Raw genomic sequence first — 27,871 nt, 5'->3', positions numbered from 1 at the left:
ACTGAAGGTGTACAGGATAAAAGGGCCGGTTTTCTCATCACCTAAGATGGCAACCAGGAGGGACCACGAAAATGCAAAAATGCCGTATTTCTGCAAGTATTCACACTGGAGTTAACCACCTGAGGGACACATGAGGTGGTTTTGTGAATATATTGTCCAATAACTGGTGATTTAATAGGCTGCACATTTGAAAAGAATTTAAGGCCTACACATTCACAGCCTATATTTTCTTGGCTGTAATAATGATGTCATAAAATATGAGTTCGCTTTTACAAAAATATAGTAATGTGTTTTATGTCAACGACAACGTGAACTGTGTTCAAAAATGGACCTTTAATTACGCATTCTTAACTCACCTACGCCTCACTGAATAACAGGTGCCTGCTATCTGTCAAAGCAGGATCAACCAACCTGTGCGCCCTTTGCTACAACTTGTTACTTTCCATTAGCCTACACGAGTCGCTAAAGGGATCACATCATTCACTGGGAACTGAATTTACACCCTCCTCAAAATGGAGTTTGCCATGATAGGTTCAGATAATGGATGCAAAACTCGACTGCCTTACGGGTATGCTCGCGCACGGGAAAGGGAGCACGAAAGGGAGAGACAGGTACAACAGGCAACAGCCGCTGCTGAGGGTGCAGCAATTGGAGAAGGAGGGGAGTCCTCTGGCCATCTCCTTAACAACCACCAGCAGCATCAGTCTCGCACCGCCTCCTCATCAAATGCCAACAACAGTAGCGGCAGTACCGTCTCGCGCCCCTCCTCCTCGCAACAGCCACAGCAGCACCACCATGAGTCTGAGCAGCAGGTTCTCAGAGAAAGGAAAAAGCAACGCGGCGTAGGACGTTGGAGAAGGAGTCGCCAGACTCTCGGTGGGGACTTGCGCCACTCGGAGTTGGCGCTACTTGGATCCGAGGAGGATATGATAGAGGAGGACGAGGCGGAAGGCGGAGAAGAGGAGGACGGGGGAAGCAAGAGTTCCAGTTTTCTCTGTAATATGGATGATGAAGAGACTGTCTCACTCACAGATAGACGTCCCCAATCAGGATACGAACATGTTTACAGTGAGTATGGGTGCTGTGAAAGAGTTGTTATTAATGTGTCCGGACTAAAGTTTGAAACTCAACTTAAGACTCTCACACAGTTTCCTGACACTCTTTTGGGAGACCCGGACAAACGAATCAGGTACTTCGACCCTCTAAGGAACGAATATTTTTTTGACAGGAACCGACCAAGCTTCGATGCCATTCTTTATTATTACCAGTCGGGGGGGCGATTGAAGAGACCGCAAAATGTACCTTTTGACATCTTCTCTGAGGAGGTGAAATTCTATGAACTTGGGGAGGAGGCAATGCTGAAGTTTCGGGAGGATGAGGGTTTTGTCAAAGAGGAAGAGAAACCCTTACCAGAGGACGAGTTCAAACGCCAAGTTTGGCTTCTTTTTGAATACCCAGAGAGCTCACAGCCTGCGAGAGGGATTGCAGTCGTGTCCGTTTTAGTCATTGTTATATCAATAGTCATTTTCTGTATGGAAACGTTGCCAGAGTTCAGGGACGAAAAAGAATACCTTAAACCACGAGATAATTCGACAGAACCCCATGGACAGACCCCTTTTAACGACCCATTTTTCATTGTGGAGACGGTATGCATTATTTGGTTTTCATTTGAGATTATTGTGCGCTTCTTTGCAAGTCCAAGTAAAACGGATTTCTTTAAAAACATTATGAATACTATAGACATTGTATCCATTTTGCCTTATTTCATCACGCTCGGCACAGATCTTGCTCAACAGCAAGGCAAAGGGGACCAGGCAATGAGTTTTGCAATCTTGAGAATAATCCGCCTTGTCAGAGTCTTTCGCATATTTAAACTCTCCAGGCACTCCAAAGGACTGCAGATCCTCGGACATACCCTCCGCGCCAGTATGAGGGAACTAGCGCTTCTGATTTTCTTCCTCGTTATTGGTGTCATTTTGTTCTCAAGTGCAGTGTACTTCGCCGAGGCAGACGAACCCGCGTCTCAATTCACAAGTATTCCCGACGCTTTTTGGTGGGCTGTCGTCACTATGACCACGGTCGGATATGGAGACATGAAACCAATAACTGTCGGTGGGAAGATAGTTGGCTCGCTCTGTGCCATAGCGGGTGTGTTAACCATAGCTCTTCCAGTGCCCGTCATTGTATCCAACTTCAATTACTTCTACCACAGGGAGACTGATAATGAAGCAGACTCGCCACCGGTTGTTGAAACCCCACCACCTGCCTGCCCCTATTTCCCCAACTTTCTAAAAAAATGTAAAGGTTCCCCCTCAGGCTCTTCGCTGGGTGATAAAGCGGAGTACATGGAGATGGAAGAGGGGGTAACGGAGTCGCTGTGTGGGGTGGACAAAAGCCCGAGTAAAGGAAATGGGACAGACATTGGCAGGAAAAACAGTACATGTTCAAAGTCACAACAGACTGATGTGTGATGACAAAAACAAATATTATTCCCGTGAAGAAAGATATGCTGTCAAATCACACACACATAGGTGGTCAGACTCACACAAGTGCGCACTTGCGCGCATACAGGAACGCACACACACGCACACAGACAGACAGACGCACACAGACAGACGCACACATACTTTATATTTAGCTAGATTTTGGGAAGTTCAAATATGGGGTTTTATTTTGCCATGTGGCTGATTAGAGGAATATAGGCCTACGGGAAAATATACGTCCAAATCAAAAGCTTTATAACTATTATCACCAATGTAATCAGATATATATGATATCAGATATAGGCTACCTATCTGGGCCTCGTAAACCTACAAATGAAATCGAAAATATTGAATAGACAGGCTATGCATACGCACTTTATGAGTTTCATTTGTCAATAATGGAAGGGGAGATATAGATGTCGTTTTGCTGTTATGCGATAAAGGCAACGTTCATAGTAGGCCTTGTTTGCACTTTTGTAAAAGCTTGTTTGAGTCGCTGACTTTCAAGAGAGATAGACTTTGAAGTTATGTTGAGAGACAGAAACTGTAGGCCATAGGGCACCCTATACACCCTTCGTTTGACTAAAGAGTATTGAGATTTTTTTTTTATTGTGAACAATAATCCATTCTCATTGCGTTTCAGTGTAGGTCTAACCTATCTGTGTACACACAAAAAAAATAAACATTCAATATCGATCGGAAACATTGAAATAGCTAAATCATGTGTGAGATTCTTGAGTAAATGAGCATGATATCTATTTCGGCAGCACACTGCGGTCAACAAGTGAACCGCTTGGCAAACAACATTCTCTGCAACGCTTAGGCCTAAATAAAGCCTTTTATTGACCAACCACGGAGGTGAAGCACAAGAATTACAATAGATACTCTGCAGATTGACATGAGAAATTGCTCCACACGGGCTGTCACGGGAGGTCCTGCACGGATATCTTGCGCGACTACAACCCCGTCCCTTTAAAACCACCTCAAACTAACTGACAATATCCCTTTACACGGACGTTGACTGAAACCAACATGGGAAAAAACGACTGTCATCATGGAAACTTTGGGTTTGTGAACTTTATCTCTTGTTCGCTGGACCTAGTGCACAGTTCTCTAATATAAGAAAGAAAGGAAGGTCTGTTGGTCATCCCAGAAAGCACCAAGATCTCCAGCAGGCGATTGTTTTCAAGGTATGTTCACCTTTTAAATACAATCACCATTCACAGATACACATTTTTGTGATGGGGTTTTCTGTATATGAGCATGACACACACACTGATGTCACCGCACACTTGATGTGACGCACTTTGGAACCATTTGGAGACGTTCCAAATGAATTGATGAAAGCCTTAGTTGCTTGCTGAATGCTTTTGAATCAGGTCAGGTACTGCCATATTACACCCACATTTTATAGTAGGATATACATACATTTTGAACTATATTCAATAATGCAACATTATAAAAAGTAAGATATGCGCGTACATAAAGGTATAACTTCACGCACTTTTTCCATTGACGGTAGTAATCCCATTAAATATGAATAGACTAGGCCAACTATATCAAAACAAACGATAATGTGCTGCACAGGCCACTACTAGCCTGCTGATTGCATTCATTTAATTAGTCACCCGAAACTACTTGGTTGTACAGCCCCAATACACACACACACAAACACACACTCTTAATGTTTGACAGCATTGATGCTTTTGGGGCCCTGACATTCTGCCTAATATAATACTTTAATATTTAATACTGAGTTGTACAAAGCAGTATTTGTATACTCTTTGCACTCAGAGCTCTGGGTCTTTATCCAGAAAACCTGTCAATGCCTGTCAGACAAAAACATTCACTGGCATTCACTGTTCTTTTGAAACAGTACATTCAGACTCATATCCAGACTCATCAAAAAGGTTACTCAGCATCTGCTTGCCGTTTCCCCAGCATGGCATCAATGCCTTCAATTTTAACTTAAAACATTTTTACTTAAGCCTGTGTCAGCTACGGCTACTGCTTGCCATCAAGCTTGGTTAAAAAGAGGTTGGGGCATCACATGCCAATGTTAAGTCAGGCGTCATAAGTTTACATTATTATGAGTGTGTTTGACCTCTGATTTCATGTGCGTGACGGTCTTTGCAGTGTCAATTGTTACCATACACTCACCTCATATGAAGAGTAGGATAAATTAGTGTAACATTTTCAGATTTGCATGGGGTTTCTTCATCTCCAGGCATCAATTCAAAGGATACAGTGTTCATTTGGATGGCTGTTGCTATAGGTGACCTTTGGTGACCCTGGCAAGTCAATTTGTGTACACTGTATTTGGTTTAGTGCATTTTCCCATTGAGGCTGTATGTACAACCAGTCTGACTGAAGCTACGTACTGTATGTGTGGAATACTCTGTGAATCTACATAGTGGGTCAGATCTGATCGAAAAGATAAAAACAGTTCACTTAGCACAAAGTTGTCTCTCCCTTTTATGTTTTATTCCCTTGGGAGAATAATAGGTGCAAACTTTGCTCTGATGCAAAAACAGTACATTTCTGTTTGGAGCCTTCTCTAGTACAGTTTATGATATACAGTATAATATATGCCATTTAGCAGATGCTTTTATCCAAAGAAACTTACAGTGCCTTGCAAAAGTATTCAGACCCCTTGGATTTCATTGTGTTACAAAGTGGGATTAAAATGGATTTAGTTTTTAAAAATTCCTGAAGTCATTCAGGCTTGCCTAAACAAAGGGGCTGAATTCTTACTGTATACAACAACTATTTTGAGTTATTTGACATGAGAGTATTTTGTGTATATTCTTGACAAAAAAAGTACATTTTAATCCATTTTAATCGCAGTTTGTAACACAATAAAATAATTCAGAGGGGTCTGAATACTTTAATTTGTGCATACATTTTACGTACGGGTGGTACCAGGAATCAAGCCCACTATCCTGTCGTTGCAAACATCCTGCTCTACCAGCTGAGCTACAGAGGACTCTTTGGACATGTGCAGTATGTCTGGGCCTCCCTCTGACATATTTATAGACTATGTTATGTTGTATTGCATTGCAATTCTAAGTTACACAAATATTGTGTGTGCATGGAAACTGAAAGGCTGATCTGTATGGAAACAATCCCACTGTAGTTCTCAATTGCGGAAGAGATTGACTAATGTACACGTGGGCGCTTAAGGAGACTAACCTCTGTGTAAATGAAACCCCCCCTTGGGGTTTCAATGTTGAAGTTACACAATATGCCTCCATTGAAAGATAGCAACCTGAGTCTTTGTTAACAACACAAAATCTCACCACAGATCTTTCCAATGAGCTGAATTAATCGGATGGTGCGCGCAGGAGTCGATTATGTTACCTCATTCTAGACGTGTAGATAATGTTGCTAGTTACACATATGCTTTAGTGTAGGGTTTCAGGGTTTCCTGACTCACATGTATGGAGACAACGGTTGTTGCGTGATGTTACGGTGTAAGGACAGTAGTTAAACTCTTATTACAGAGTAATGAAAAAGCATGACTTATGGTAAGGTGACATAAATTGGCACAACAATGCTACCAAGTCTTTGTCTTTATGAGTCTTTGTAGTCTTAATGAGCGTAGCTAGGAAGTGTGTATATTGTCCTTAGAATAGACTCAAGTTTGGAGTCACACATGTAAACTGGGGCAGGAGGAAATTAAATCCTAGCACACCGCTGGACAGGTAAGCACTTCCCAGAGTTGTCACATGGAGTCTTACTCAGACTTGGTTGTCCCTAGGGGTGCAAGCGAAGGCCCTGCAGAGAAGCAGTGGTAGTATATTAACAAGCTCGAGATTTAATGCAATGCAACAGCTGCTCAACCATCAAACTTTTTCCTCCTGACGATGCGGGCTGCTGGCTGGGAGGCTAGTGGCCTGCTGGTAAACTTTAGTGGCTCCAGATGTGTCATCAGCTTTGGGAGTCTTGAACAGAGCGTTGAGATAAGTAAGGGACGAGTAAGCAGGGCCTCGCTGGTTGTCGTAAACACCTAACAAACAACGTCACATGAGCTGTACAGTGTAAACTTTTCATGTAGTGTTCATATCCAAGATTGCGCAATCAATGTCGAACAATCAGGTAAAGCAACAAGGTTAAAAGGTAAAGTAGATAGAGGTTTGAATATCAGTTGATATAATGAAGGCCTATAGTGTAAATGTTACACATTACAAATGTGGGTTGCTTCAAAAATAGATCCTAGACCTAGATAATGCAACCAGGTTATTTGTGTAATCCAACCACGAAATGACAATGTATGTGAAGGATGTAAACCACTTAATTAGTTTGTTTTCCCATGATTTCATCCAAAGTAATATCATGGTTTACAAATCGATTACGTTAACCAGCACACGTTTTACGATGGATACCATATGTTATGAAATGCAATGAGCAACATGATCATGTTCCTAGTCAGGGATATATGTAATCAAGCATAGTCATTTTTCACTCATGACTAATCAAGGCCACTCCCAATGGACGTTGAAACCATCAACCCTGGATGACCCGTGATACGTGATCAGAGCCTCCCTCTCTATTGATCAGTTATATAAACGTAAGCCTGTATTCCCAAAATCAAAGCAGTGGCATCTTTCGTCCAGGTGGAGCCAAAATGGATGCCATAAATGGAGACCAAGTAGACCTAGTCTCCCACTCACTCTCTGTGCTCTCCTGCTTTGGAGTGACTGGAAGCTTTTATGTGGAGTGACTAATGCTAGCTCTCCAGGGCCCGGGGTGTATCGGTGCATGTGTGAGTGCGTGTGTGAGTCCATGCGTGTGTACACAAGGAGCCAGCCTATAGGGGCCTCCACTCACTGTAAATGACTCAGAAGGCAACCCGGAGGACTACAAAGACCAAGATCCCCCGCATAAAGTGCATGGGAGTTGGTCTTTTGTAAAAAATTATGAACATTCTGATAATGAAAGAGAACCCTTATTGTTATGGTGCTTGACAAACCACGTGGTTTTGTTCAAAGATATGCTTAGGTCAAGGGAAGCAAGCGGAATCATATTTTCTCAAAGTGAAATGATTCAAACCAGGTAACATTTTACATCATCAAGATATGCTTTGTAAAGGGTTTGTAAGTGGTTTATTGACTATGTATTATATGTTTATAGGTAATATAATAAACAGCTATACTCATTGAGATTTTGATTGACAAATTGTGAGACTAATATTAGTGATAACTGCTTATTATTAACCATACATTTTTAATGAACAGTCCATAAGCTACTTACAATCCCTTTATAAACCCTTTATAAACCCTTTATAAAGTATGCTTCAATGTAGTGTTACCCAAAAAATCAATTGGCCGTTTTAAAGAAAAAGTTGAAACGCATGGTTGTAATTGGTCTAGTACATAGTCAAAGGGAGCTGTTTTTAAACCAACTGAGGTAAATAGTTACAGAAATACTGCTGAGGGGTGGAGAATGCTGTTGTTTACTTTATATTGCTGATGTCATTAACATCCATAATTGAATGATTTATTTACTTATGGAGTCTCTCACGGCTTCGTCAGATAACATAGACATGTCGTTACCCCCGACCATAAATGTTTGGGATATATTTTCCTAAGGAGTCGTTGTGGAACCTTTGCTTTACAATTATCCTTGTCTTTGATTTTATAAAAACTCATGTTACAAAAATGTACCAGTAAGCACTTGAATGGTCAAATATGATTGGTTTTGGCTTCCTCACAGAGGTTTTGATGGAGACTTGCAGATATGCCCCTTGGCAAAACATGCTACTTCTCTTTACAAGTAACAGTCAGTGCTCAAGGGCTTTGTATGTCTTCAAATTTTATTTGGCCAGATCCACAGAATTATTTTGGGAAGGCGTTCACTTCTTTGGTGGATTACGCAGGAAACGACAAAGTTCTCTTTTAGGATTTTGTTTTACTTCTCGAGCCACTAACAGTAAGTCCTTTCTCCCTCAAGCCAAGTCTTGGTTTTTATACAGTCATGGTTTTCTGCTCATTCGTCAGAGGTCTTCTACAGCTGGCACGTTAAAACACTGCTCGTGTGATGGAAAATTCCATCTCCATTTTTATAAATAACAAATTGTTTATTTGTTATTTTCTTCTATAATCCTTTTTACCCATCCTTGAGAAACAACTCTGCTCCACCGGCAGGTGGAAAGAGAAAGATTAAAGATGGATCTCTCGAGTAAATGATTATACAGCAATTATGTTTATCTAACAATTACTAGGTAACGTAAACACGATGAAAGACAAAGTATTATTTGTTTCTTCTTTATTGGTGATTTATAAAGGGATCTTCCATCCTTAATTCCAATTAACATAGCAGCTTCTTATTTGTGTACTTGGTAGCTGGTTGTACTGTAGATAGTTGCAGTGTAATGATGTTAATGGTTTGGTTAACACGTTCTAACTATTTGACATCGATTAACAGATCATACAGCCAGTCTACTGTACTTTTCACTGCATGTCAAGAAATACTCAAGATGCACACAGCACTCTTTGGGTTGGTTTCCTGGACACAGATTTTTAGTCCAGAACTCAGCTTAATCTGTGTTCGGGGCAACTGCCACTTTATGTCCTATGTAGAATTGGGCCTACTCTTTCAATGTTCCAAAAGCAACGAAACACCTGCATTTAACAAAATGACCGAGGTGTAAAGAAATGATCAAATCTGCAATATCCTGAATGAAGTGGCTTAAATGCTGTTCATGAACATTTATCCCACTCAACAAGGTCACAAAGAATTCTCAATTTTCCACATTATTCACTTAAAAACGGTCCAATTTCCTCCCCGCTGCCATTTACACATAGTCTACTGAACCACAATCATTTGTTGTTGACTGCTATTGTTTAGGAGATTAATAGTATTAAGGCCAAACACCTTTGTTGTACGACACATCTGCGAGGCTGTGGTACTTGCTGCCTTTTGAGATAAAATATTCTAGCTTGTATTTGAGCATCTGCCTTATCATTAGTAATCTCACTGTTTGCCTTGGTGAGTTTCCGGTGAGTTAATTGGGACTTTGTGCCCTCCCTTGAGTGCTGGCTGAAAAATTGCACGTTTGAGGCTATAAATAGCTGATAGCATTTCCTGCTGTGCTGGGGAGAGATTTTGTATTTTGAAAATAACCTGTCTTGATGCCATTTGTTGTTGCGTTGCCAGCTATCTTTATTCTGTATAGACACACCAAGGGGTGTCATCACAGAGAACAGAGAGAACCTTGTGGCACGAGATTACCTTTGTCTTAATTCATGTAAGTTCAAAAGAGAAGGATAACGATCTGTAATACACTGTAAGAGCTCCTATTCAAGTCAATGAGAGTTCTGGTTTTCTCTCAATACATATGCCAACAAAAGCTCAAACACATGACCTTTTCATACTTTCATCATTGAGTATTACGTCATTTCCAAATTGCTTTTTGAAATAATTGGGAATATTAACATCTGGAAGGTTTAACTGTATACCAGGCTCTCCGGTGTAGCTTTGGAACACAAATTGGGCAATCAGAGTTGATCAATCAGTTGAGGCTTATGCTCCTCCACTGTTATGTTCCCAGGCCTAAAGTTAAAAACACTTTTCCCAAGGGGGCTGGGGGCCACGATAAGCTGCAGAGGAGAACATTTGTGGTGTAAGCATTGTCATAGCAACCGTGACTGGAATTTTCTGATGTATACTGTGTCGGAGTAAAGTGTGTGTGCGTATGCCTGTGCGTGTGTGTGTACGCTCATCTGTATATGTGTATTTTTAAGTGGTTTGAGAGTCTGTTTTTCCAACTCTCACCCTCTGTTTGGAAAATATGTGCAGTTTCCCCACAAACAAACCACTGGCAGACTGCAACTTAATATATGAGAGATTTATTTTGTGACTCCATCTAGCAGTTACAGCACCTGTGGGTTGGAGTCTGAAATCCAACTGCAATTCAGCAAAACTGGGAAAACTCTTAATATCACTTTTCTGATCCTTTTTGATGTGTTACATGTTGTGCCCTTAAGTGGTTTCTGCCCTCTGACTGGGGAGCGTGGTTTAACTCTCAGTGTGTGGTTGCATTATTCATCACACTTTCAGAGTTGCAACGCCACGTGTCAAAATGTGGCACTTCGCTGTCATTTCTATGTCGCGCAGCAAGATTTCACACAGCTATGGACACACGGGAAGTGTGTGTTTGTTACTGTTTGGTTGTGTACCTGCATTTCTTTGTGTATGTACTGTTTTTGAGATGTATCCACCCCACAACGTTTGTGAATTAGAAGGATAGAGTAACGGTGTAAAAACAGTGGAATAATAACCGTATTATCCTAGGCCTAGTGATACCAGTGTAACGTGTGTTTTGCACTCTGGCTGATGGAACTATCCTATTCTATCTATCCCAGAACTCCTGACCTTGGCACTGTCAACATCTATTGAACTCCTCCTTATACATGTCTGTCTGTGTTTTAGCTCCTGACTGGGAAAGTGTAAATACTGTTATCACCCACATTGAAATTTGTATTGGTTTTCAAAACGTCTTCGTGCACTCCTTCATCGACTTTCCTTACCGCCCATCAATCAAGTAATGCTGCTCAGATTGGTTCCTTGGCATCCGGATAGCCACTGGAGACCTGTGGTTCTGACTAATATGATCACTTCTAGGAAGTTCTCGAGTATTACAGCAAAACCATTTGGTTGTTACAAAGGGCTACATCTGTGAAATGCTATTATTGAGGGAATGGTATTTGTTCTGCAGCGGATTCATTTTAGTCATTTAGCAGACCCTCTAAGCAACTTACAATTCGTGCATTCATCTTAAGATAGTTAGAAAATTCCAGAAAGTTCCTGTGTGAACAATCACTGTGTGGTCAATCACATTGGCTAATCACGCTCACCCGCTCCCAGCCCCTTTGTAGTTAACAAAAAAAAATGGCTAATCAATGGAATAAGCCAAGAAAGAGAGCAAAGCAACAATTTTATGTGTTTTTTCTCAGCTGTTCTCATTCACAGCACCCCCTTAATCATCCCCCTACATCCACCTTTTCCTTCTCATTAATGAAGTCCAAATGTTTCAGTCAGGTCCAGACGCCTGGGCAGCGTTTCATGGCTTACTGGATTCCTGGCACAAGATAATTATGAAATGAGGTTTTTCACTATTCACGCCAAATGGACTGCACAATGCACTTTTCATTTGCATTTTACTTTATTTATGTGTGTCCTATGTCCTATGAGTTGCTTGCTTGACCCGAACTCTTTACTTAATGTGTGTAAGTGGGTCATTCCTACATTTCTTGCTTTATTTACTACAAGTTATGCTTAATGTGTCACCAACTGCCGTCGCTAACTCAAACCTTTGTTTATTGCATTGGCCTTCTGTGGTAGGCGAATGTGGGAGGTAAAGAGGACTAAGTTGTTCTCAGGTGTTATTGTAAGATTAGGCAAAGGAGCTTCAGCAGTGCTGTGCGGTCAGGAAAGGCACTTGTGGCCAAAGGCGTTACAAAGAAAGCTGTGTCTAGTGACCCCAGCGTAATATGATCCAATAGGCAGACAGAGTTGTGGTAATGAAGAGGAATGGAAAAGCAATAAGCAATAATTCCACTCGTGTGAGCCAGATTTGATCTTGCGACTTCAGTAAGGCCCATGGGCCTAATTGGTCATATAACATTCATGTAAAATACCTGACCACAGCCATCCATCCCACTTCTGACACCAGTGTAGCATATTTGTGTGGTTTGCTGCCTAACTGTAACTGCGATAAAACCAGGGACCTACTACACGCTAACTCAATACTTTACTGACATACACGCGCACACATACATAAACAACGGCATTCATGGACAGATCATTTGTATGAGCTGCAATTCATTGGAAACAAATGGCTTTATCATTCTCGTATGGATGAAGGTCATTGACAGTATAAATTAATTCGAAGAGGAGGGATGGAAGTCTGGGTAGAGATGACTGCTGATATAATTTTTGTTTCAGATGCATCTGTGTGATTTATGTGGGAAGTGGGGCTATAAATCAACCATTCTGGCATTTCTCCTCTGCTAGGGAGTCACAGACATGTTACCATTTCTGCTTTTGGCTGTATAGAGGCTTCAGAATCAGACATGCTCGCTGAACTTTCCCATTTTGGCTGTGGTTTCACACGATGCAGGTTTGTCCTGCTCGTGCATTCGCAATCCTCTATCCTCACATTTTGATGTTTTGTTTCTAGTTTTTAGGGAGGTATTTTAACCCCATCTGAACAAATAGGTGTAAACTTTGTACTTCGTTGTCAACACTTTATATATTTTTTTATTTATTTCACCTTTATTTAACCAGGTGGGCAAGTTGAGAACAAGTTCTCATTTACAATTGCGACCTGGCCAAGATAAAGCAAAGCAGTTCGACACATACAACGACACAGAGTTACACATGGAGCAAAACAAACATACAGTCAATAATACAGTATAAACATGTCTTTATACGATGTGAGCAAATGAGGTGAGATAAGGGAGGTAAAGGCAAAAAAAGGCCATGGTGGCAAAGTAAATACAATATAGCAAGTAAAACACTGGAATGGTAGATTTGCAATGGAAGAATGTGCAAAGTAGAAATATGGCTCTTAATAGTAGTATATCCTTCCTAAGCTTATAAGGTAGACATGCACAGTCATTTTACTGTTTGCCCTTGTGAGTTGGTGCATAAATAAATATGAGTTATTCATGGTTGAACCTCTCACTCTGTGCCAGTAATGATGCCCTGGTCCTTTAAAAAATGTGTCTGTGAATTGTACAATGTGGCACAACCATGGTAGAATTGCACATGTATAACTGTGTATAGCTGCCATTAGTTGTTATTATTTCAATATCTTTTGGCATATATTTGCTATGGACTTTTATTATACCAGCAATGACCTCCCTACATCCCATAAACACAGTGCATTTGGAGCGTTTGTCACTGCCTAGCAACCTGACTGTAGCCAGGTTTGCTTTCCACTTTTACACCAGTAGAAAAGTGTCTAAACATAGTTTCTTCAACCTCACAGCAATGTTCCAACAAAAAAGCTATTGTAGGACTGAAGTTATTTGAGTTGCGGCTGTATAAGCTCCCTTAGTCGGTTTGTAGTGAATTCACTCGTAAACACCGTATTTCGTAGATCTGCTCTTGCCAGTCCTGCCATCCCATGTGCACAGAGCTTGTTTACATGGGACGAGGGCGTCTTTGCATTAATGATGTTTACCGACCGCCGCCACCCCGCCAGCGCCATGCCTTTAATTCGCCGTGATGGTCTGTCATGGTGTAATATGACTCACAGTGCATTGCACATGTGCTTTCCGAGTGCCCCCCCTTAGTCGCTTTGAATCAACTTGAGTCCCACAAACGTCACATACGCCACGCTTGTTTGCATGGGCTGCCTTGGCTAGCACAGCTGACCAACACAGCACAGCCAATGAGAAAAAGAAACAGCGTCTGTGTGGGCACTCAACCATGGCAGCAAAAGAGTACATTGCAGATAAATCTGCATTGATGAACCGTAGCAAAACGACGTCTGAATATTTTCTGCGGACAATTGGCGGCTGTGGGCTTAAAATGAGCTTGAGAATGGTGAACCGAATGTTGATTATTTGTGTGCGTTTGCGTGTGTGTGGCCTGCATATTTATAGTCTGCTTTGTGTGACTGTGAATGTCAGGACTGATCTGAGAGCAGTGCCTGCAGGAGAATGAGGAAAGAATCCTCCAGCCTTTGGATTAGTGTCAGTGTGCAGGAAGCGAAGGCTGCACCCCCCCCCCCCTCCTGAGCTACGTGTGTCTGTTGGGTCTCTAAGGCTGTCTGTTTTAATTCTCTCCATACTACAGTACATAGTGTTTCCATTATAGTCTCTCGATTGTCTTGAAGCCCTTCATGACAGCCATCATCCCCTCCATTAGTTCAGGTTTTCAGTCCTCTCCATATCGGTTTGTATCCACTTGAAATCCGTGCCACTTGAACATCAATAGAGAACGAATTCAAAGAATCTGAATGAGGCTGTTGAGAATTCTTAGCAGTCCAAGATAATTCTGCATTTCATCAGTCAGTCTGTGTCACTGGCTCAAGGGATTTGGTCCCTACGTTAGTCTATCAAATTATATCTGAGAAAGATGTGCCTTGGGTTTTGGTCATTATTAAGCTTTGCCTATGAGGTTGTCGTATCTATGAGTATTGGTACCAAGAAATCTGAATTTTTAAGGCAGGGTAGGCAGCTTCTTCACAGGTAATTTAGATCAGTAAAGTTATGGTGAAACACACTGTATAGGCCTACCTCTTGTTCACTGCTTGGATATGCCTGTACTTGGCAAGGCCTAGATTCAATCAGATCAAGCGTTAACCGGTGATAGCCGACACACGCATGTTCAAGTTCAAGTTTTTACCAATATCCACATGGCAGTCAAAGATACTGAATTTCATGGATATTACAATACATACACAATAACACATTCAAGTTGGAATCACAAGTAAAATTCATGACAATATGTACATTAAGGAGACTCTCAGGGTCCCTCCTTGCGAACATTAGAAAAAGTTTAAGTTTAACCTGGACATCAAAATGCTCATCAGCCAATTAAATTGTTGACTTATTTGCACGTGATCAAACGCTACGTTAGCTGTTCCAATTACACAACCTGACACATTTAGCCCTATGCTAACCTGAGCAGGTGGCAGTGATTATTTCCTGTAACAAATTCTGCATCAGCCTATCAAATATCTTAGACTTTATATCCACCAACCAATGGCATTTCTTAAAATAGGTCAACTGTGCATATTTCCTTTATGCGTATTTTAGAATATTCACATGAAAATCTGTCGCCAATTGGATGGAAACCTAATCCCACATTTTTGCTCATCCATTTCACACACATCCATGTGCTTTTATGGAGAGAAAAAATATGCAGTTATCAACAACGTTTAAGTTTTTAATTCATCCTAAAAACATTTTTGAAGATCATTATGGACTTATCAAATAGCTGTAATTTACTGTCTTCATCATTTCTGTCTGGTAGCACACACTGCTAAAGCGGTTGACACTGAAACAACAGTGCACATTAACATTGGATTCAGCACCCCTCGCATCAAGCATTTCTGTTAAGGATAACACTGTTCACTGCTGGTCCTCGATGCTTGATTCAAATAACGCATATGTGACAAAGTCGATGATTATAATAACGCATAGAAATAGTACATGTTAGTGTAGTCTATGTAATATAGCCTATAGTAGCGATTATTATTTATGTAGCTGTGCTATGTATGTAGTAGCCTATGTGACATCTGCAAGAGGTATTCCAACAAGAAACTCCTCATTAAAGGTATTCATCATTTTCATTTACAAGGTTTTCCTGCTCTTCTCAACACACTAACACAATAAATGTAATTCTATATTTTCAAAGGGGGGGAAAAAACGAATGTGAGATTCAAACCCTTGCCACAATCTGCAACAATTACGTGGAGTTAGGTGCGTTAGGTGGAACGACCCAGCCACAGTACGTAGCCAGCCTGCATGCAATTAGTGCTGTTGACTCGCTAGCGCCACTGCTTTAGCATCCCGCTAAGAACAGGTTTCCACTAGTTTTAGCAGCTTCTACTCAAGGTCTCTAGCTCTACGTTGGTTCCCACCGTTTAGAGTTAGGTCACTCGACAGTTCAGCGAGCTATCTAGATAGATAGCGAACGGCACCACACGTGTCAAAGCTAGCAACCTTTCATGCTAAGCCACCATTTGTTTTGTTTGGCTAACAGGATTGTGGCTGTTTCTTCAAAGTGTGTTACCCCAACATTGAAGCACCATCCCCTTGTAAAAGATAAGCCTAGCAGTGCATTTTTACCTCAAGTTACTTGGTTTAAACACAGTCGGCATATATATATATTTTTAAATTTTACCTTTATTTAACTAGGCAAGTCAGTTAAGAACACATTCTTATTTTCAATGACGGCCTGGGAACAGTGGGTTAACTGCCTGTTCAGGGGCAGAACGACAGATTTGTACCTTGTCAGCTCGGGGGTTTGAACTCGCAACCTTCCGGTTACTAGTCCAACTAGGCTACCCTGCCGCCTCATGCCAGTGGGTACCCACGCTAGTGGTTATTAACACCCACTGGCGTGGCTAGCTGCCTATCGTCACTCAGGTGGTTATAGCCTGCTAATTAGCTAGCATTACTCTTAGAGCTATTTTCACTAGCCTGAAAGTATATAGAATTGCTTTATTTCCCACTCCCCTGGTGAATAAAGCTTTCTTTTTCTGCTTACCTAGCTTCCAGCTAATGTTACCTTTGTTGAATAGCAGCTTGTGGTGCGTGTATCCTTCGCTTCGCTCCCGGTCGAAACGAGATGGCGACAGGTTTAACGAGCAAGTCATCAGGGAAGGGGGAGAGAAAGCAGTCCAAGGCTAACAAGGCTTGTCCTGGCAATTTCAGCAATTACATGGCCCATTCTGATTCCCATCTGTTATGTGCTGCCTGCCTTGGTGTGGACCATGCAATGGCAGGTTATGTGGACCATGCTAGATGTGCGCATTGCGCCCAGATGGGCCCAGATGTCCTTAAACATAGAGCAAGGTACATGGGAAGGGGAACCTCCTACTAGGGGAGTGGCGACTTCATCCTGAAGTTGTCGAGGAGGTGTGGGGACATTACGGCAGAGCTCTGCCACCGATCTGTACGCATCGCAGGACACTGCACACTGTCGCTTATTCTTCGCGATGAGAGATCACAGCGCTCCTCTACAGTGCTTCTGTATGCCTTTCCTCCCTTGGGCCTTTTTCTTGGTCTGTTAGTAAAAAGATGGCGAGTGTTTCATTTGTAACTCCCCAAATGTCACAGGTAACTTACATTTGGTGGCAGAATTGTTATTGGACCACTGTAGACTGCATTTAGTGTTCTAAAATGTTTTAACAGTCCACTGGGAAGCCCATGAGAGTTTTGCCTAAATTGCGACGCCTCATGCGGAACCTCTCCAATCTATTAACCCATCAAACCCCTCCCTCCTTCTCTTATTTCCTGAATCACATTCTATTTCTATGACAACAACTCGCCTACTTCAAGCCCACTCCATGAAATCTAACAAGCCAATCAGCATTCATCACACATTTGACTCCGATGAAACACAGCTCGTAGCTGCATTCGAGAAGAATGTTGTTTGGTATTGCAGATTCCCGAAGGTCGGAAGTAATGTTGTAAATAAAATGTCACAGGGAAAACATTCTATTAAGCCATGTTTTGATTTTCCTCTGGCCAGGAAATGTTTTTTCCTTCTTTTTTTAAAATGATTGTTATTTGGAGCAGTTTGTGGGATACCGCTGCTGTTCGACGAAAGCCCAAGCATGGCCTTTCCCACAGCAATTTAAAAAGGAGCTGCTACAGTCTTACTGCGGGTACGTTGTTCCTTGGGAAGCTATGTTTGGGAGTTAGCTGCATCATAAAACACGTCAATAGTTTAAAATGTCTTATATTTGAAGTTAGAACTTCTGAAATGATTACTCCAATACCAGGATGGTATTTAATGTGGTTTATTATGAGATTATTAGAAATAGATTTAAGTGGGGTCATTCATGCTCATGACAACTGCTCATGATAACTGCATATTCTTTTGTGAACAATTATCTTGTATTATATTGAGTATAAGGTAACGTAGAAGCGGTAAATACAAGCAGTACACAGGGGAGAAACATCAAAATAAAAGAGAAAAATAAATAAATTGAAGAATCAAAAAGAAAGCACAAAACAAATAGTGTCACAGTTCATGTGTATTCTGTGGTGAATTATGATAATTGCGTCATAATGCATTACACCTGCAGGTTTTAAGTAAAATGTTACCGAAGTGGAATTTGTGGTATTGTGCTTAAGGAGAAATGTATGGCATCAGCTTTGGTTCTGAAGTCGTTGGGCACACAGATCCACTCCTCTTTGCACGCTAATAGGCTCCTGTTTGACTTTGGCAATATATTCATATCAATCTCTGTCAGGGTGAAGGGACTGACGATAGGTATTTAAGCCCTGCACTTGCCTCGTTAGTCACCTTCAGTCCTGTACAAGTAAAGTGTTTCTTTTCAACAAAATATAATTAGAACCCTTAAAGGGGAAGTCCAGTCAGAGATCTATGTTGCTCTTCACATTTATTGGTATATTTGATATAATTTATTTTATTTTATTATATTATATCATTTACTTATTTGGTATAATTAGTTTCAAAACAAATCAAATTGTATTTTTCAGATGCTTTTGTAAGTGAAATGCTTACTTACAGGCCCTACCCAACAGCGCAGAGAGAAAAATAAAATACAAATATTAACACGAGGAATAAATATTCAATGAGTAACGATAACTTGGCTATATACACAGGGTGCCAGTACCGAGTCGATGTGCAGGGGTACAAGGTAATTGAGGCAGATATGTTTATTTATTTATTTAACCTTTATTTAACCAGGTAGGCAAGTTGAGAACAAGTTCTCATTTACAATTGCAACCTGGCCAAGATAAAGCAAAGCAGTTCGACACATACAACGACACAGAGTTACACATGGAGTAAAACAAACATGCAGTCAATAATACAGCAGAAACAAGTCTATATACGATGTGAGCAAATGAGGTGAGATAAGGGAGGTAATGGCAAAAAAAGGCCATGGTGGCAAAGTAAATACAATATAGCAAGTAAAACACTGGAATGGTAGATTTGCAGTAGAAGAATGTGCAAAGTAGAAATAAAAATAATGGGGTGCAAAGGAGCAAAATAAATAAATAAAATGAAATAAATACAGTAGGGAAAGAGGTAGTTGTTTGGGCTAAATTATAGATGGGCTATGTACAGGTGCAGTAATCTGTGAGCTGCTCTGACAGCTGGTGCTTAAAGCTAGTGAGGGAGATAAGTGTTTCCAGTTTCAGAGATTTTTGTAGTTCGTTCCAGTCATTGGCAGCAGAGAACTGGAAGGAGAGGCGGCCAAAGAAATAATTGGTTTTGGGGGTGACCAGAGAGATATACCTGCTGGAGCGCGTGCTACGGGTGGGTGATGCTATGGTGACCAGCGAGCTGAGATAAGGGAGGACTTTACCTAGCAGGGTCTTGTAGATGACATGGAGCCAGTGGGTTTGGCGACGAGCATGAAGCGAGTGCCAGCCAACGAGAGCGTACAGGTCGCAATGGTGGGTAGTATATGGGGCTTTGGTGACAAAACGGATGGCACTGTGATAGACTGCATTCAATTTGTTAAGTAGGGTATTGGAGGCTATTTTGTAAATGACATCGCCAAAGTCGAGGATTGGTAGGATGGTCAGTTTTACAAGGGTATTTTTGGCAGCATGAGTGAAGGATGCTTTGTTGCGAAATAGGAAGCCAATTCTAGATTTATCTTGGATTGGAGATGTTTGATGTGGGTCTGGAAGGAGAGTTTACAGTCTAACCAGACACCTAGGTATTTGTAGTTGTCCACGTATTCTGAGTCAGAGCCGTCCAGAGTAGTGATATTGGACAGGCGGGCAGGTGCAGGCAGCGATCGGGTGAAGAGCATGCATTTAGTTTTACTTGTATTTAAGAGCAATTGGAGGCCACGGAAGGAGAGTTGAATGGTATTGAAGCTTGCCTGGAGGGTTGTTATCACAGTGTCCAAAGAAGGGCCAGAAGTATACAGCATGGTGTCGTCTGTGTAGAGGTGGATCAGAGACTCATCAGCAGCAAGAGCGACATCATTGATGTATACAGAGAAGAGAGTCGGTCCAAGAATTGAACCCTGTGGCACCCCCATAGAGACTGCCAGAGGTCCGGACAGCAGACCCTCCGATTTGACACACTGAACTCTATCAGAGAAGTAGTTGGTGAACCAGGCGATGCAATCATTTGAGAAACCAAGGCTGATGAGTCTGCCGATGAGGATGTGGTGATTGACAGTTTCGAAAGTCTTGGCCAGATCAAATGTACATATAGATAGGGTAAAGTAACTAGGTAAGAGGATAGATAATAAACAGTAACAGCAGCACATATGATGAGTCAAAATAGTTAGTGCAAAAAGTGTCAAGAAATTTCACTAAGCACACACCCCCGAGGGGCCCCCATGTTGAGGGTCAGCGTGGCGGATGTGTTGTCGGCCTGTCAGGATTCCAGGATCGTGTTGCAGAGGTAGGTGTTTAATCCCAGGGTCCTTAGCTTAGTGGTGAGCTTGGAGGGCACTATGGTGTTGAACGCTGAGATGTAGTCAGTGAACAGCATTCTCATGTAGGTGATCCTTTTGTCCTTGTGGGAAAGGGCAGTGTGGAGTGCAATAGAGATTGCATTATTGTTGGATCTGTTGGGGCGGTATGCGAATTGGAGGGTGTCTGGGATGATGGTGTTGATGTGAGCAATGACCAGCCTTTCAAAGCATTTTCAAATCAAATCAAAGTGTATTTGTCACGTGCACTGAATACAACAGGTATTACAGTGAAATGCTTACTTACAGGCTCTAACCAATAGTGCAAAAAAGGTATTAGGTGAACAATAGGTAAGTAAAGAAATAAAACAACAATAAAAAGACAGGCTATATACAGTAGCGAGGATATAAAAGTAGCAAGTCTACATACAGACACCGGTTAGTCAGGCTGATTGAGGTAGTATGTAAATGTAGATATGGTTCAAGTGACTTTGCATATATGATTAAACAGAGAGTAGCAGTAGCGTAAAAGAGGGGTGGTGGGTTGTGGGTGGCTGGACACAATGCAGATAGCCCGGTTAGCCAATGTGCGGCAGCACTGGTTGGTCGGCCCAATTGAGGTAGTAATAATATTAATGTATAGTTAAAATGACTATGCATATATGATAAACAGAGAGTAGTAGCAGCGTAAAAATAGGGGTTGGGGTGGACATACAATGCAAATTGTTAGAGTAGACATTTTATGGCTACAGATGTGAGTGCTACGTGGTGATAGTCATTAAAACAGGTTACCTTGGCATTCTTGGGCACTATGGTGGTCTGCTTGAAACATGTAGGTATTACAGACTGGGTCAGGGAAAGGTTAAAAATGTAATTGAAGACACTTTCCAGCTGGTCAGCACATGCTTTGAGTATGTATCCTGGTAATGCATCTGGCCCTGCGGCCTAGTGAATGTTATCTTTCAACAAGTTCTTTCTCACATCGGCTTTGGAGAGTGTGATCACACATTCCTCTGGAATAGCTGGTGCTTTCATGCATGGTTCAGTGTTGCAAGCCTCGAAGCGAGCATCGAATAATTTTAGCTCGTTGTTAGGCTCTCGTCACTGGACAGCTCTCAGCTGGGTTTCCATTTGTAATCCGTGATAGTTTGCAAGCCCTGTCACACTACAGCGCCAGAGCCGGTGTAGTAGGATACTATCTCGGGTCCTGTACTGATGGCTTGGGGATAGAAGCTGGCCTGTTGGATGGTTCGTTGGAGGGCATCGCAGGATATCTTATAAGCGTCCGGATTAGTGTCCCGCTCCTTGAAAGCATTTGGTAAAACTAATTTTGGTTTCCCGGCATTAAAATCCCCGGCCACGAGAAGTGCCGCCTCTGTATGTGCATTTTCTTGTTTGCTTAGGGCCCTATACAGCTCATCGAGTGCGCTTTGACACATATAACACTTATTAAGGAGCACAGAGAAAAAGACAACTCTAGACAAAAGTAGTCTCTGAGGTCACAGGTTTACGGTCCCTCTCCTCTACCTATTCAGGGGAATAGTTTTAAATGTTGTCATCATCAATGATGGTATATCGTGGCAGGGGAGACAGTGGCTGTACGATAGTATTGTGGCAGCACAATTAGCTCAATTGAGACTGGGATTTCCACTTTGAATTCATGAAGATTTATGTGGCCGTGTTGAAGAATTGAGACACATAAACAATAGTGATTACGCTCATGGAACTCATGAAAATCTTTATAATGACATTGCATACATTTTGAATGTAGTGCTTTCTTAGGTATAGACTGGGGAGCTACTATATAATCCATTGTATAATTGTATAACTTACACTAGCTAGTGTGAAACCCGTGAAAAGCTAACACTTTTGCTTCTCCTAGACCTATGTTCTGGACTTTGCTACTAGTGTGTCAATTGTTTGACGAAGAATGTTTACACACTTGGTATGTTTACCCATAAGTGGTTTAGTATAAACATAAGTGGCATTAACCAGTCATAAAATATCCATAAAGTCATCAGAAGAAACTCTACAACACTAGGTTCTGGCTTCAGTGCATGGAAACAATGTACCGTTTGTGTTGTAAAATGAGACAGCAGGACATGTCACATAGATGCAATGCTAATTCAGTTATTTCGGAGAGCAGCCTAAGGACAGACATGACTGTCCTTGAGCCTGACCATTCACAACACAACCACTCAGTAAGAAAGTTGTAGTTGTCTAGTCTCTGGCATAGCTTGGAGTTAACACAGAACGTCTGGGTCTAGGCCCGAGACAGTGTGAGAAATCTGGGAATCCTGCAATTACTGATATACTGAAACACCAGCTGTTTCATTCAAAGAAGAGGGCTCTTGAATTGATCATGTCTTTACTATTAAATAAATACACATGAAATTAGGTATGTTTACATTACACAGAAAAAGAAGTGCAATGCTAAGGAATTGTATTGCTAATTCAATCAATGTCTCATATATAGATATTACGAGAAGAGTCCATTTTCACGATATGCTCTAGGCAATAAAACATATATTTAATACATTTTATCTATCCAAATGTTTAAATCTGGGTTTATTTTCCCAATGAGGCCCTAGCCGCAGAGGGAGCATGCAGTTCACCAGTAGTGGAATGACGCACCCCTCCATGTTGGCCTCCAGTTCCCACCCTTGGCAAACCAGGTTAATGTTTTGGAACTACATGAGGCATTTGGCTCCGAGCTGAACAGAGGACAAAAGGGTGTCAGGGACCCAATAACTCAGACTTAATGGCCGAGCGAGGGCGATTGTTATCTGATGTGGTATGCTGCAGATATTCCACTGGGCCATAATAAAAAAAAGGAGAGACTGCAGTGTATTGGTACCCATGAGATTCAAATATGGGAATGGTTTCATGTTCATAAACGCTGACACCAGTTGCTAACCTGATAGATATTGTATATGCTATATTGATAACCTGCTGTTAGATAACCTGGCATGATAAACTGGTATTTGTAGATAACTGGAATGATAATATCTGGTAATAGATAACCTGTAATGATAACCTGGTACCCATACATAACCTGTAACGACAACCTGTAATGATAAATTGGTCTTTGTAGATAACTGGAATGATAACCGGGAATGGTCTTTGATAACCTGGTATCTGTAGATAACCTGGAATGATAACCTGGTATTCATGTCCTGTTTTATTTTTTTTTGTTACAGTGCTATCAGTTGATGGCTTAGGAGAGGATGTGCTGGCTGGTATTCTTGGAATTGGCAGAGAAAGAGCAAATATTATGACTGGTCATCTGGGGTGAGACAACGGACATCGATAACCAACAGGTCTACTGCAAGAGTGAACCCAGCGATCGGACATCAGAAGTTTGAATGGACAAATTAGACATTGGGACATTATACGGAGCGCACAAGGAACAAAGATATTTCCTAGAAAGCCTGGAGGCATGGAAATGAGTAAGTCATGGCCCAAATGATTGCCTTAATTATTACATATATACCTATATATGAAGTGATGAAACTAGAGACTTATCCGAGTTCAAATATGTTTTTCTTTATGTGTGAAACAGTGTCTTGTAAAGAACAGATGTGAATATTTTATTAAGATAGAGAAAAATTGTTTGGTTGTAATGTTGACAATGTTTTAGTTGGGTCTGCTTTGTAGTTGTCATTGATAACCAAATGGTGGAGTTTCTCTCTGCTTATGTGCAGCAAGCAGAATGAGTTGATCTATTTTTATCTTGTTTCGTATTGTCAACCAAAATAAGGCTGGCTTGAGGCGGAGCTGCTCGCTCAGCTACCAGCTACAATGTCTTTCAATTCACAACATCATGTTATGACAACTATATTACAATTCAGAAAGGAGTAGGGAGTCAAAAACGAGACAAAATGACTCTACAATATACATGAAACATATCTGATTATTTTTGTCCTCCTTTTTTTTCACATACTGTAAGCATCTGTTCACACACTCTCAAACACAAAAGATGTCAGGTGCGCATACACACACACAAACACACAGAATGATCTACCGAAGGGACACAAAAGGGTTTTCCCTAAGATGCAAATTTTATTATGTTAGTGATATAATTGACCAGCTGCTTTGTTGACACAAACCTCGATCCATTTAAAGTTAACTGTATGCAAAGTAACATGGATGTGTGTTATATATTTTTTTAAACCGAGCCTTGACTATTACTTAACCAAAGTTTAAACCCTGATTTTATTGTACGTGGTGTACACTTCCTCTGGAGATGTTGTGAAAATAGATACACATTGAATAGAACATATGCCGATGTTTATATTTCTGTGTCCAACAATGTGTCGCAAATCATGACATTTGAGACAATTCTACTTAGTTTGACTGTTAACAATGTTCATATCTTCAGAAGACATGTTCCATATTTATTTACATGAACATTGAACATGTTGTGGATGCTGCTCCAACAAGATCTGTGATTTTGCCCTTCAATTTAGATTTGAGATTTTTCAATTGAGTTTCTTATTGTGCTGTTCTCATATAACTGCTCGTAGAAAATCCGCCCGCTCTCTTTTGGTCTGCTTTCAAAGACACATAGTTGTATGCACTGCTTGCTTGTTGCAGCTTTGTCAGACAAATCAAGTGTTTGCTTTTTTAAAACATAAATGCCAGCTTATGTTTAAGCCCATCCTTCTTATGTTCAGTCAACAGCCAAGATCTTAGTAATTCTCGCTCCTGGGCGTGCTGTCTATTATTGTGATGTCGGCCCAAGATGACCGTGCTTCAGGGCACCAACAACACCAGAGTTCTTTATTCTTTTTATGTTATTGAAAGGGGTGGAACCTAATATTATGTACAGTATTTTTGACATAGACAATGGACTGCATTTCTATTCTCTTCCATAAAAAGAAAACATACATATTTCATTGTACTGTCTGAAAAGACATAGAACACTTGAATCTGGAGATGAAAAGTGCTCTCATATCAGTGTCTGTTCTTCATCTGCTTACATAGAAAATCCTAATTATACCCCCAACCACCCCTACTCCATATACATGTCTATTGTTATTGGAGACCCTATATTCCTCTATTACAAAATAGGTGAAGGTCTGTGGTCAAGATTTTCCTCAATGTTCAGAAAACCCTATCAAATATGCCATGCTAGCCTCTGCTAAAATGTACTTTGTTATCAAATTCTTTAAGCATAACTGGTTATTTACCAATGATTGCAGAAAAAGTAAGTGCTGTTTATTCCCTGATCCCATAGTCCCATTGTTTTACATTTTGAAGCAAACACAAAGCCCATGCACATTCTGATAATTGATGTCTGTCGAAGTGTAATAGTTTAAGGCTAAATCCCTCAGCAGTTAATGGTATCATTTAGGTGTGCCTAGCAAGAAGTTGTTGTGTCTTGCCATAGTTACGCTAAAATACTCTGGATTCCCAAATTGTAGTTGAATAAGCAGTGACTTAAGGGAAGAGAAAGAGGTATCTTTCAACATCAAGTTTTTCTAGGATATTACAATGTTTCTATACTGTTAGATACTGTATACTGTTAGCAAAGCTGACCTTCTCCCTAGTTATCTGCCCAATCCGTAGTATAACTCCGAAGGGATGGCTTCTTTTGGCAATATCAATCAGTGTTATGTCCCGGCCTAAAGCACTACGCATAATGATGAGACTGTAAAAAAAAAAAAAATACAAAAAGCCATTCTAAGTCATCCGTATAGCCTGTGTAGCCTCAAGACCACAACAATGATATTTGACTACATTATGGTAATGGATGAACTGTGATTGGACCGAACTGAAAAGACAAAGTCAATGAAAAGGCTTTTCACAATGCCCTAATATCAAAGATGGGGCTTAGCCCTGCCTGCAGTATCTACACGCATCTTTAGTATAGATATGAGGCCTGCTTCAAGGTGTGCATAGTTACAGTGAAAAGGTCCAGAAAATTGACAACTATAGCTGGTCTGTCTTTGAACACTAACCTGTTGTTCATGCAAAGTGTCTCAAGAGTGCTGATCTAGGATCAGTTCCCCTGTCCAGTTTATCTTATTCATTGTTGATCTAAAAGGCCAAACCGATCCTTTATCGGCACTCTGACATGCTTGATACATAACGGCCCCAAATATAACAAACATATACAAATCAAATCAAGTTCACAACTTGAAAATCATTATAATGACATGTTTAACTATTGTGTACATTTTAAAGTTGTGCCTTCTTGGGTATAGATCGGGTAGCTACTAAGGGTCCATTGTATATATGAATATAACAAACATAAACAAATCAAATCAAGTTTTATTTGTCACACGCTTCGTAGACAACAGGTGTTGACGAACAGTGAAATGCTTACCTACGCGTTCATTTCCAACAATGCGGTTAAAGATTTTAAAAAATGTAATACAACATTTAAATAGTGACACAAGGAATAAATACACAGTGAATAACAAATAAAAACAACATGGCTATATACAGGGAGTACCTGTACCGAGTCAATGGGCAGGGGTACAAGGTAATTGAGGTAGGTATGTGCTGTACATATAGGTAGGGGTAAAGTGATTAGGCAACAGGATATATAATACACAGTAGCAGCAGCGTGCGTGTGTGTGTGTGTGAGTTGCGTCAATATAAATGTGCGTGCATGTTATGTGTTTGTGGGCGTACGTAGGGAGTGTGTGTGTATGTTTTGGTTACAGTAATATGTTTCAGCCATGGAATCATTGTACCATCACGAAGTACGTTTGCCATGAACATCCACATGGAAATGACATGGGTTATTTTTCTGTTAAAATGTAACTAAATGTTAATGCTGTCCCAGTATGTGTGTGTGTATTTGAACCATTCATTTTCATGAACACTGGAGGGTCATTTAAGGGAGCGAAATCAAAATAAAACTGTCTCTTAAAGTTGATATTAAAACAACTCCGTAGAAGTGTATTTCAAGATGTTATAATATTCCTACAGTCCAAATGTGATAAAATACCGATGTTTTGGTCAGCCTTGCTTTTTTTCTGCATGTTTCTTTGTTTTTGAAAAGTGCATCCTAAATGGAGATGTTTGTATTATTTTCTTGCAGTTACTTCTTCTCTCTGTACTATCTTTGGAGCTCGTTCATTTCCTACCCTTATTTTTATTTTATTTTTTATTTTTTTTATTTAGGTAAATCTTCAGACTTTTGGATTTTCTACATCAATATCATTTTTGTAGGCAGCAATATGAGATGTCATCGAACGGAGTATGTGCAATGTTGAATAAAGAAAAAATATAATATATGAAATAAAAACAACTTGCGAGAGTGACTTGTAGGGGATTG

At 40.7% G+C, this 27,871-nt stretch overlaps 1 protein-coding gene across 1 annotated transcript; it reads left to right on the top strand.

The window, feature by feature from the left end:
* Positions 1 to 257: 257 nt before the first annotated feature.
* Positions 258 to 27,871, top strand: LOC135546566 (potassium voltage-gated channel subfamily A member 1-like). Its single transcript, XM_064975105.1, has 2 exons — positions 258 to 3,673; positions 23,781 to 27,871. Exon 1 carries the CDS (start codon positions 513 to 515, stop codon positions 2,469 to 2,471), a length of 1,959 nt encoding a protein of 652 aa, XP_064831177.1. The 5' UTR covers positions 258 to 512; the 3' UTR covers positions 2,472 to 3,673; positions 23,781 to 27,871.

Source organism: Oncorhynchus masou, chromosome 1 (genome assembly GCF_036934945.1).
Source record: "Oncorhynchus masou masou isolate Uvic2021 chromosome 1, UVic_Omas_1.1, whole genome shotgun sequence".
NCBI classification, from domain to species: Eukaryota; Metazoa; Chordata; class Actinopteri; order Salmoniformes; family Salmonidae; genus Oncorhynchus; species Oncorhynchus masou.
This window is presented reverse-complemented; position numbering and strand designations above follow the sequence as displayed.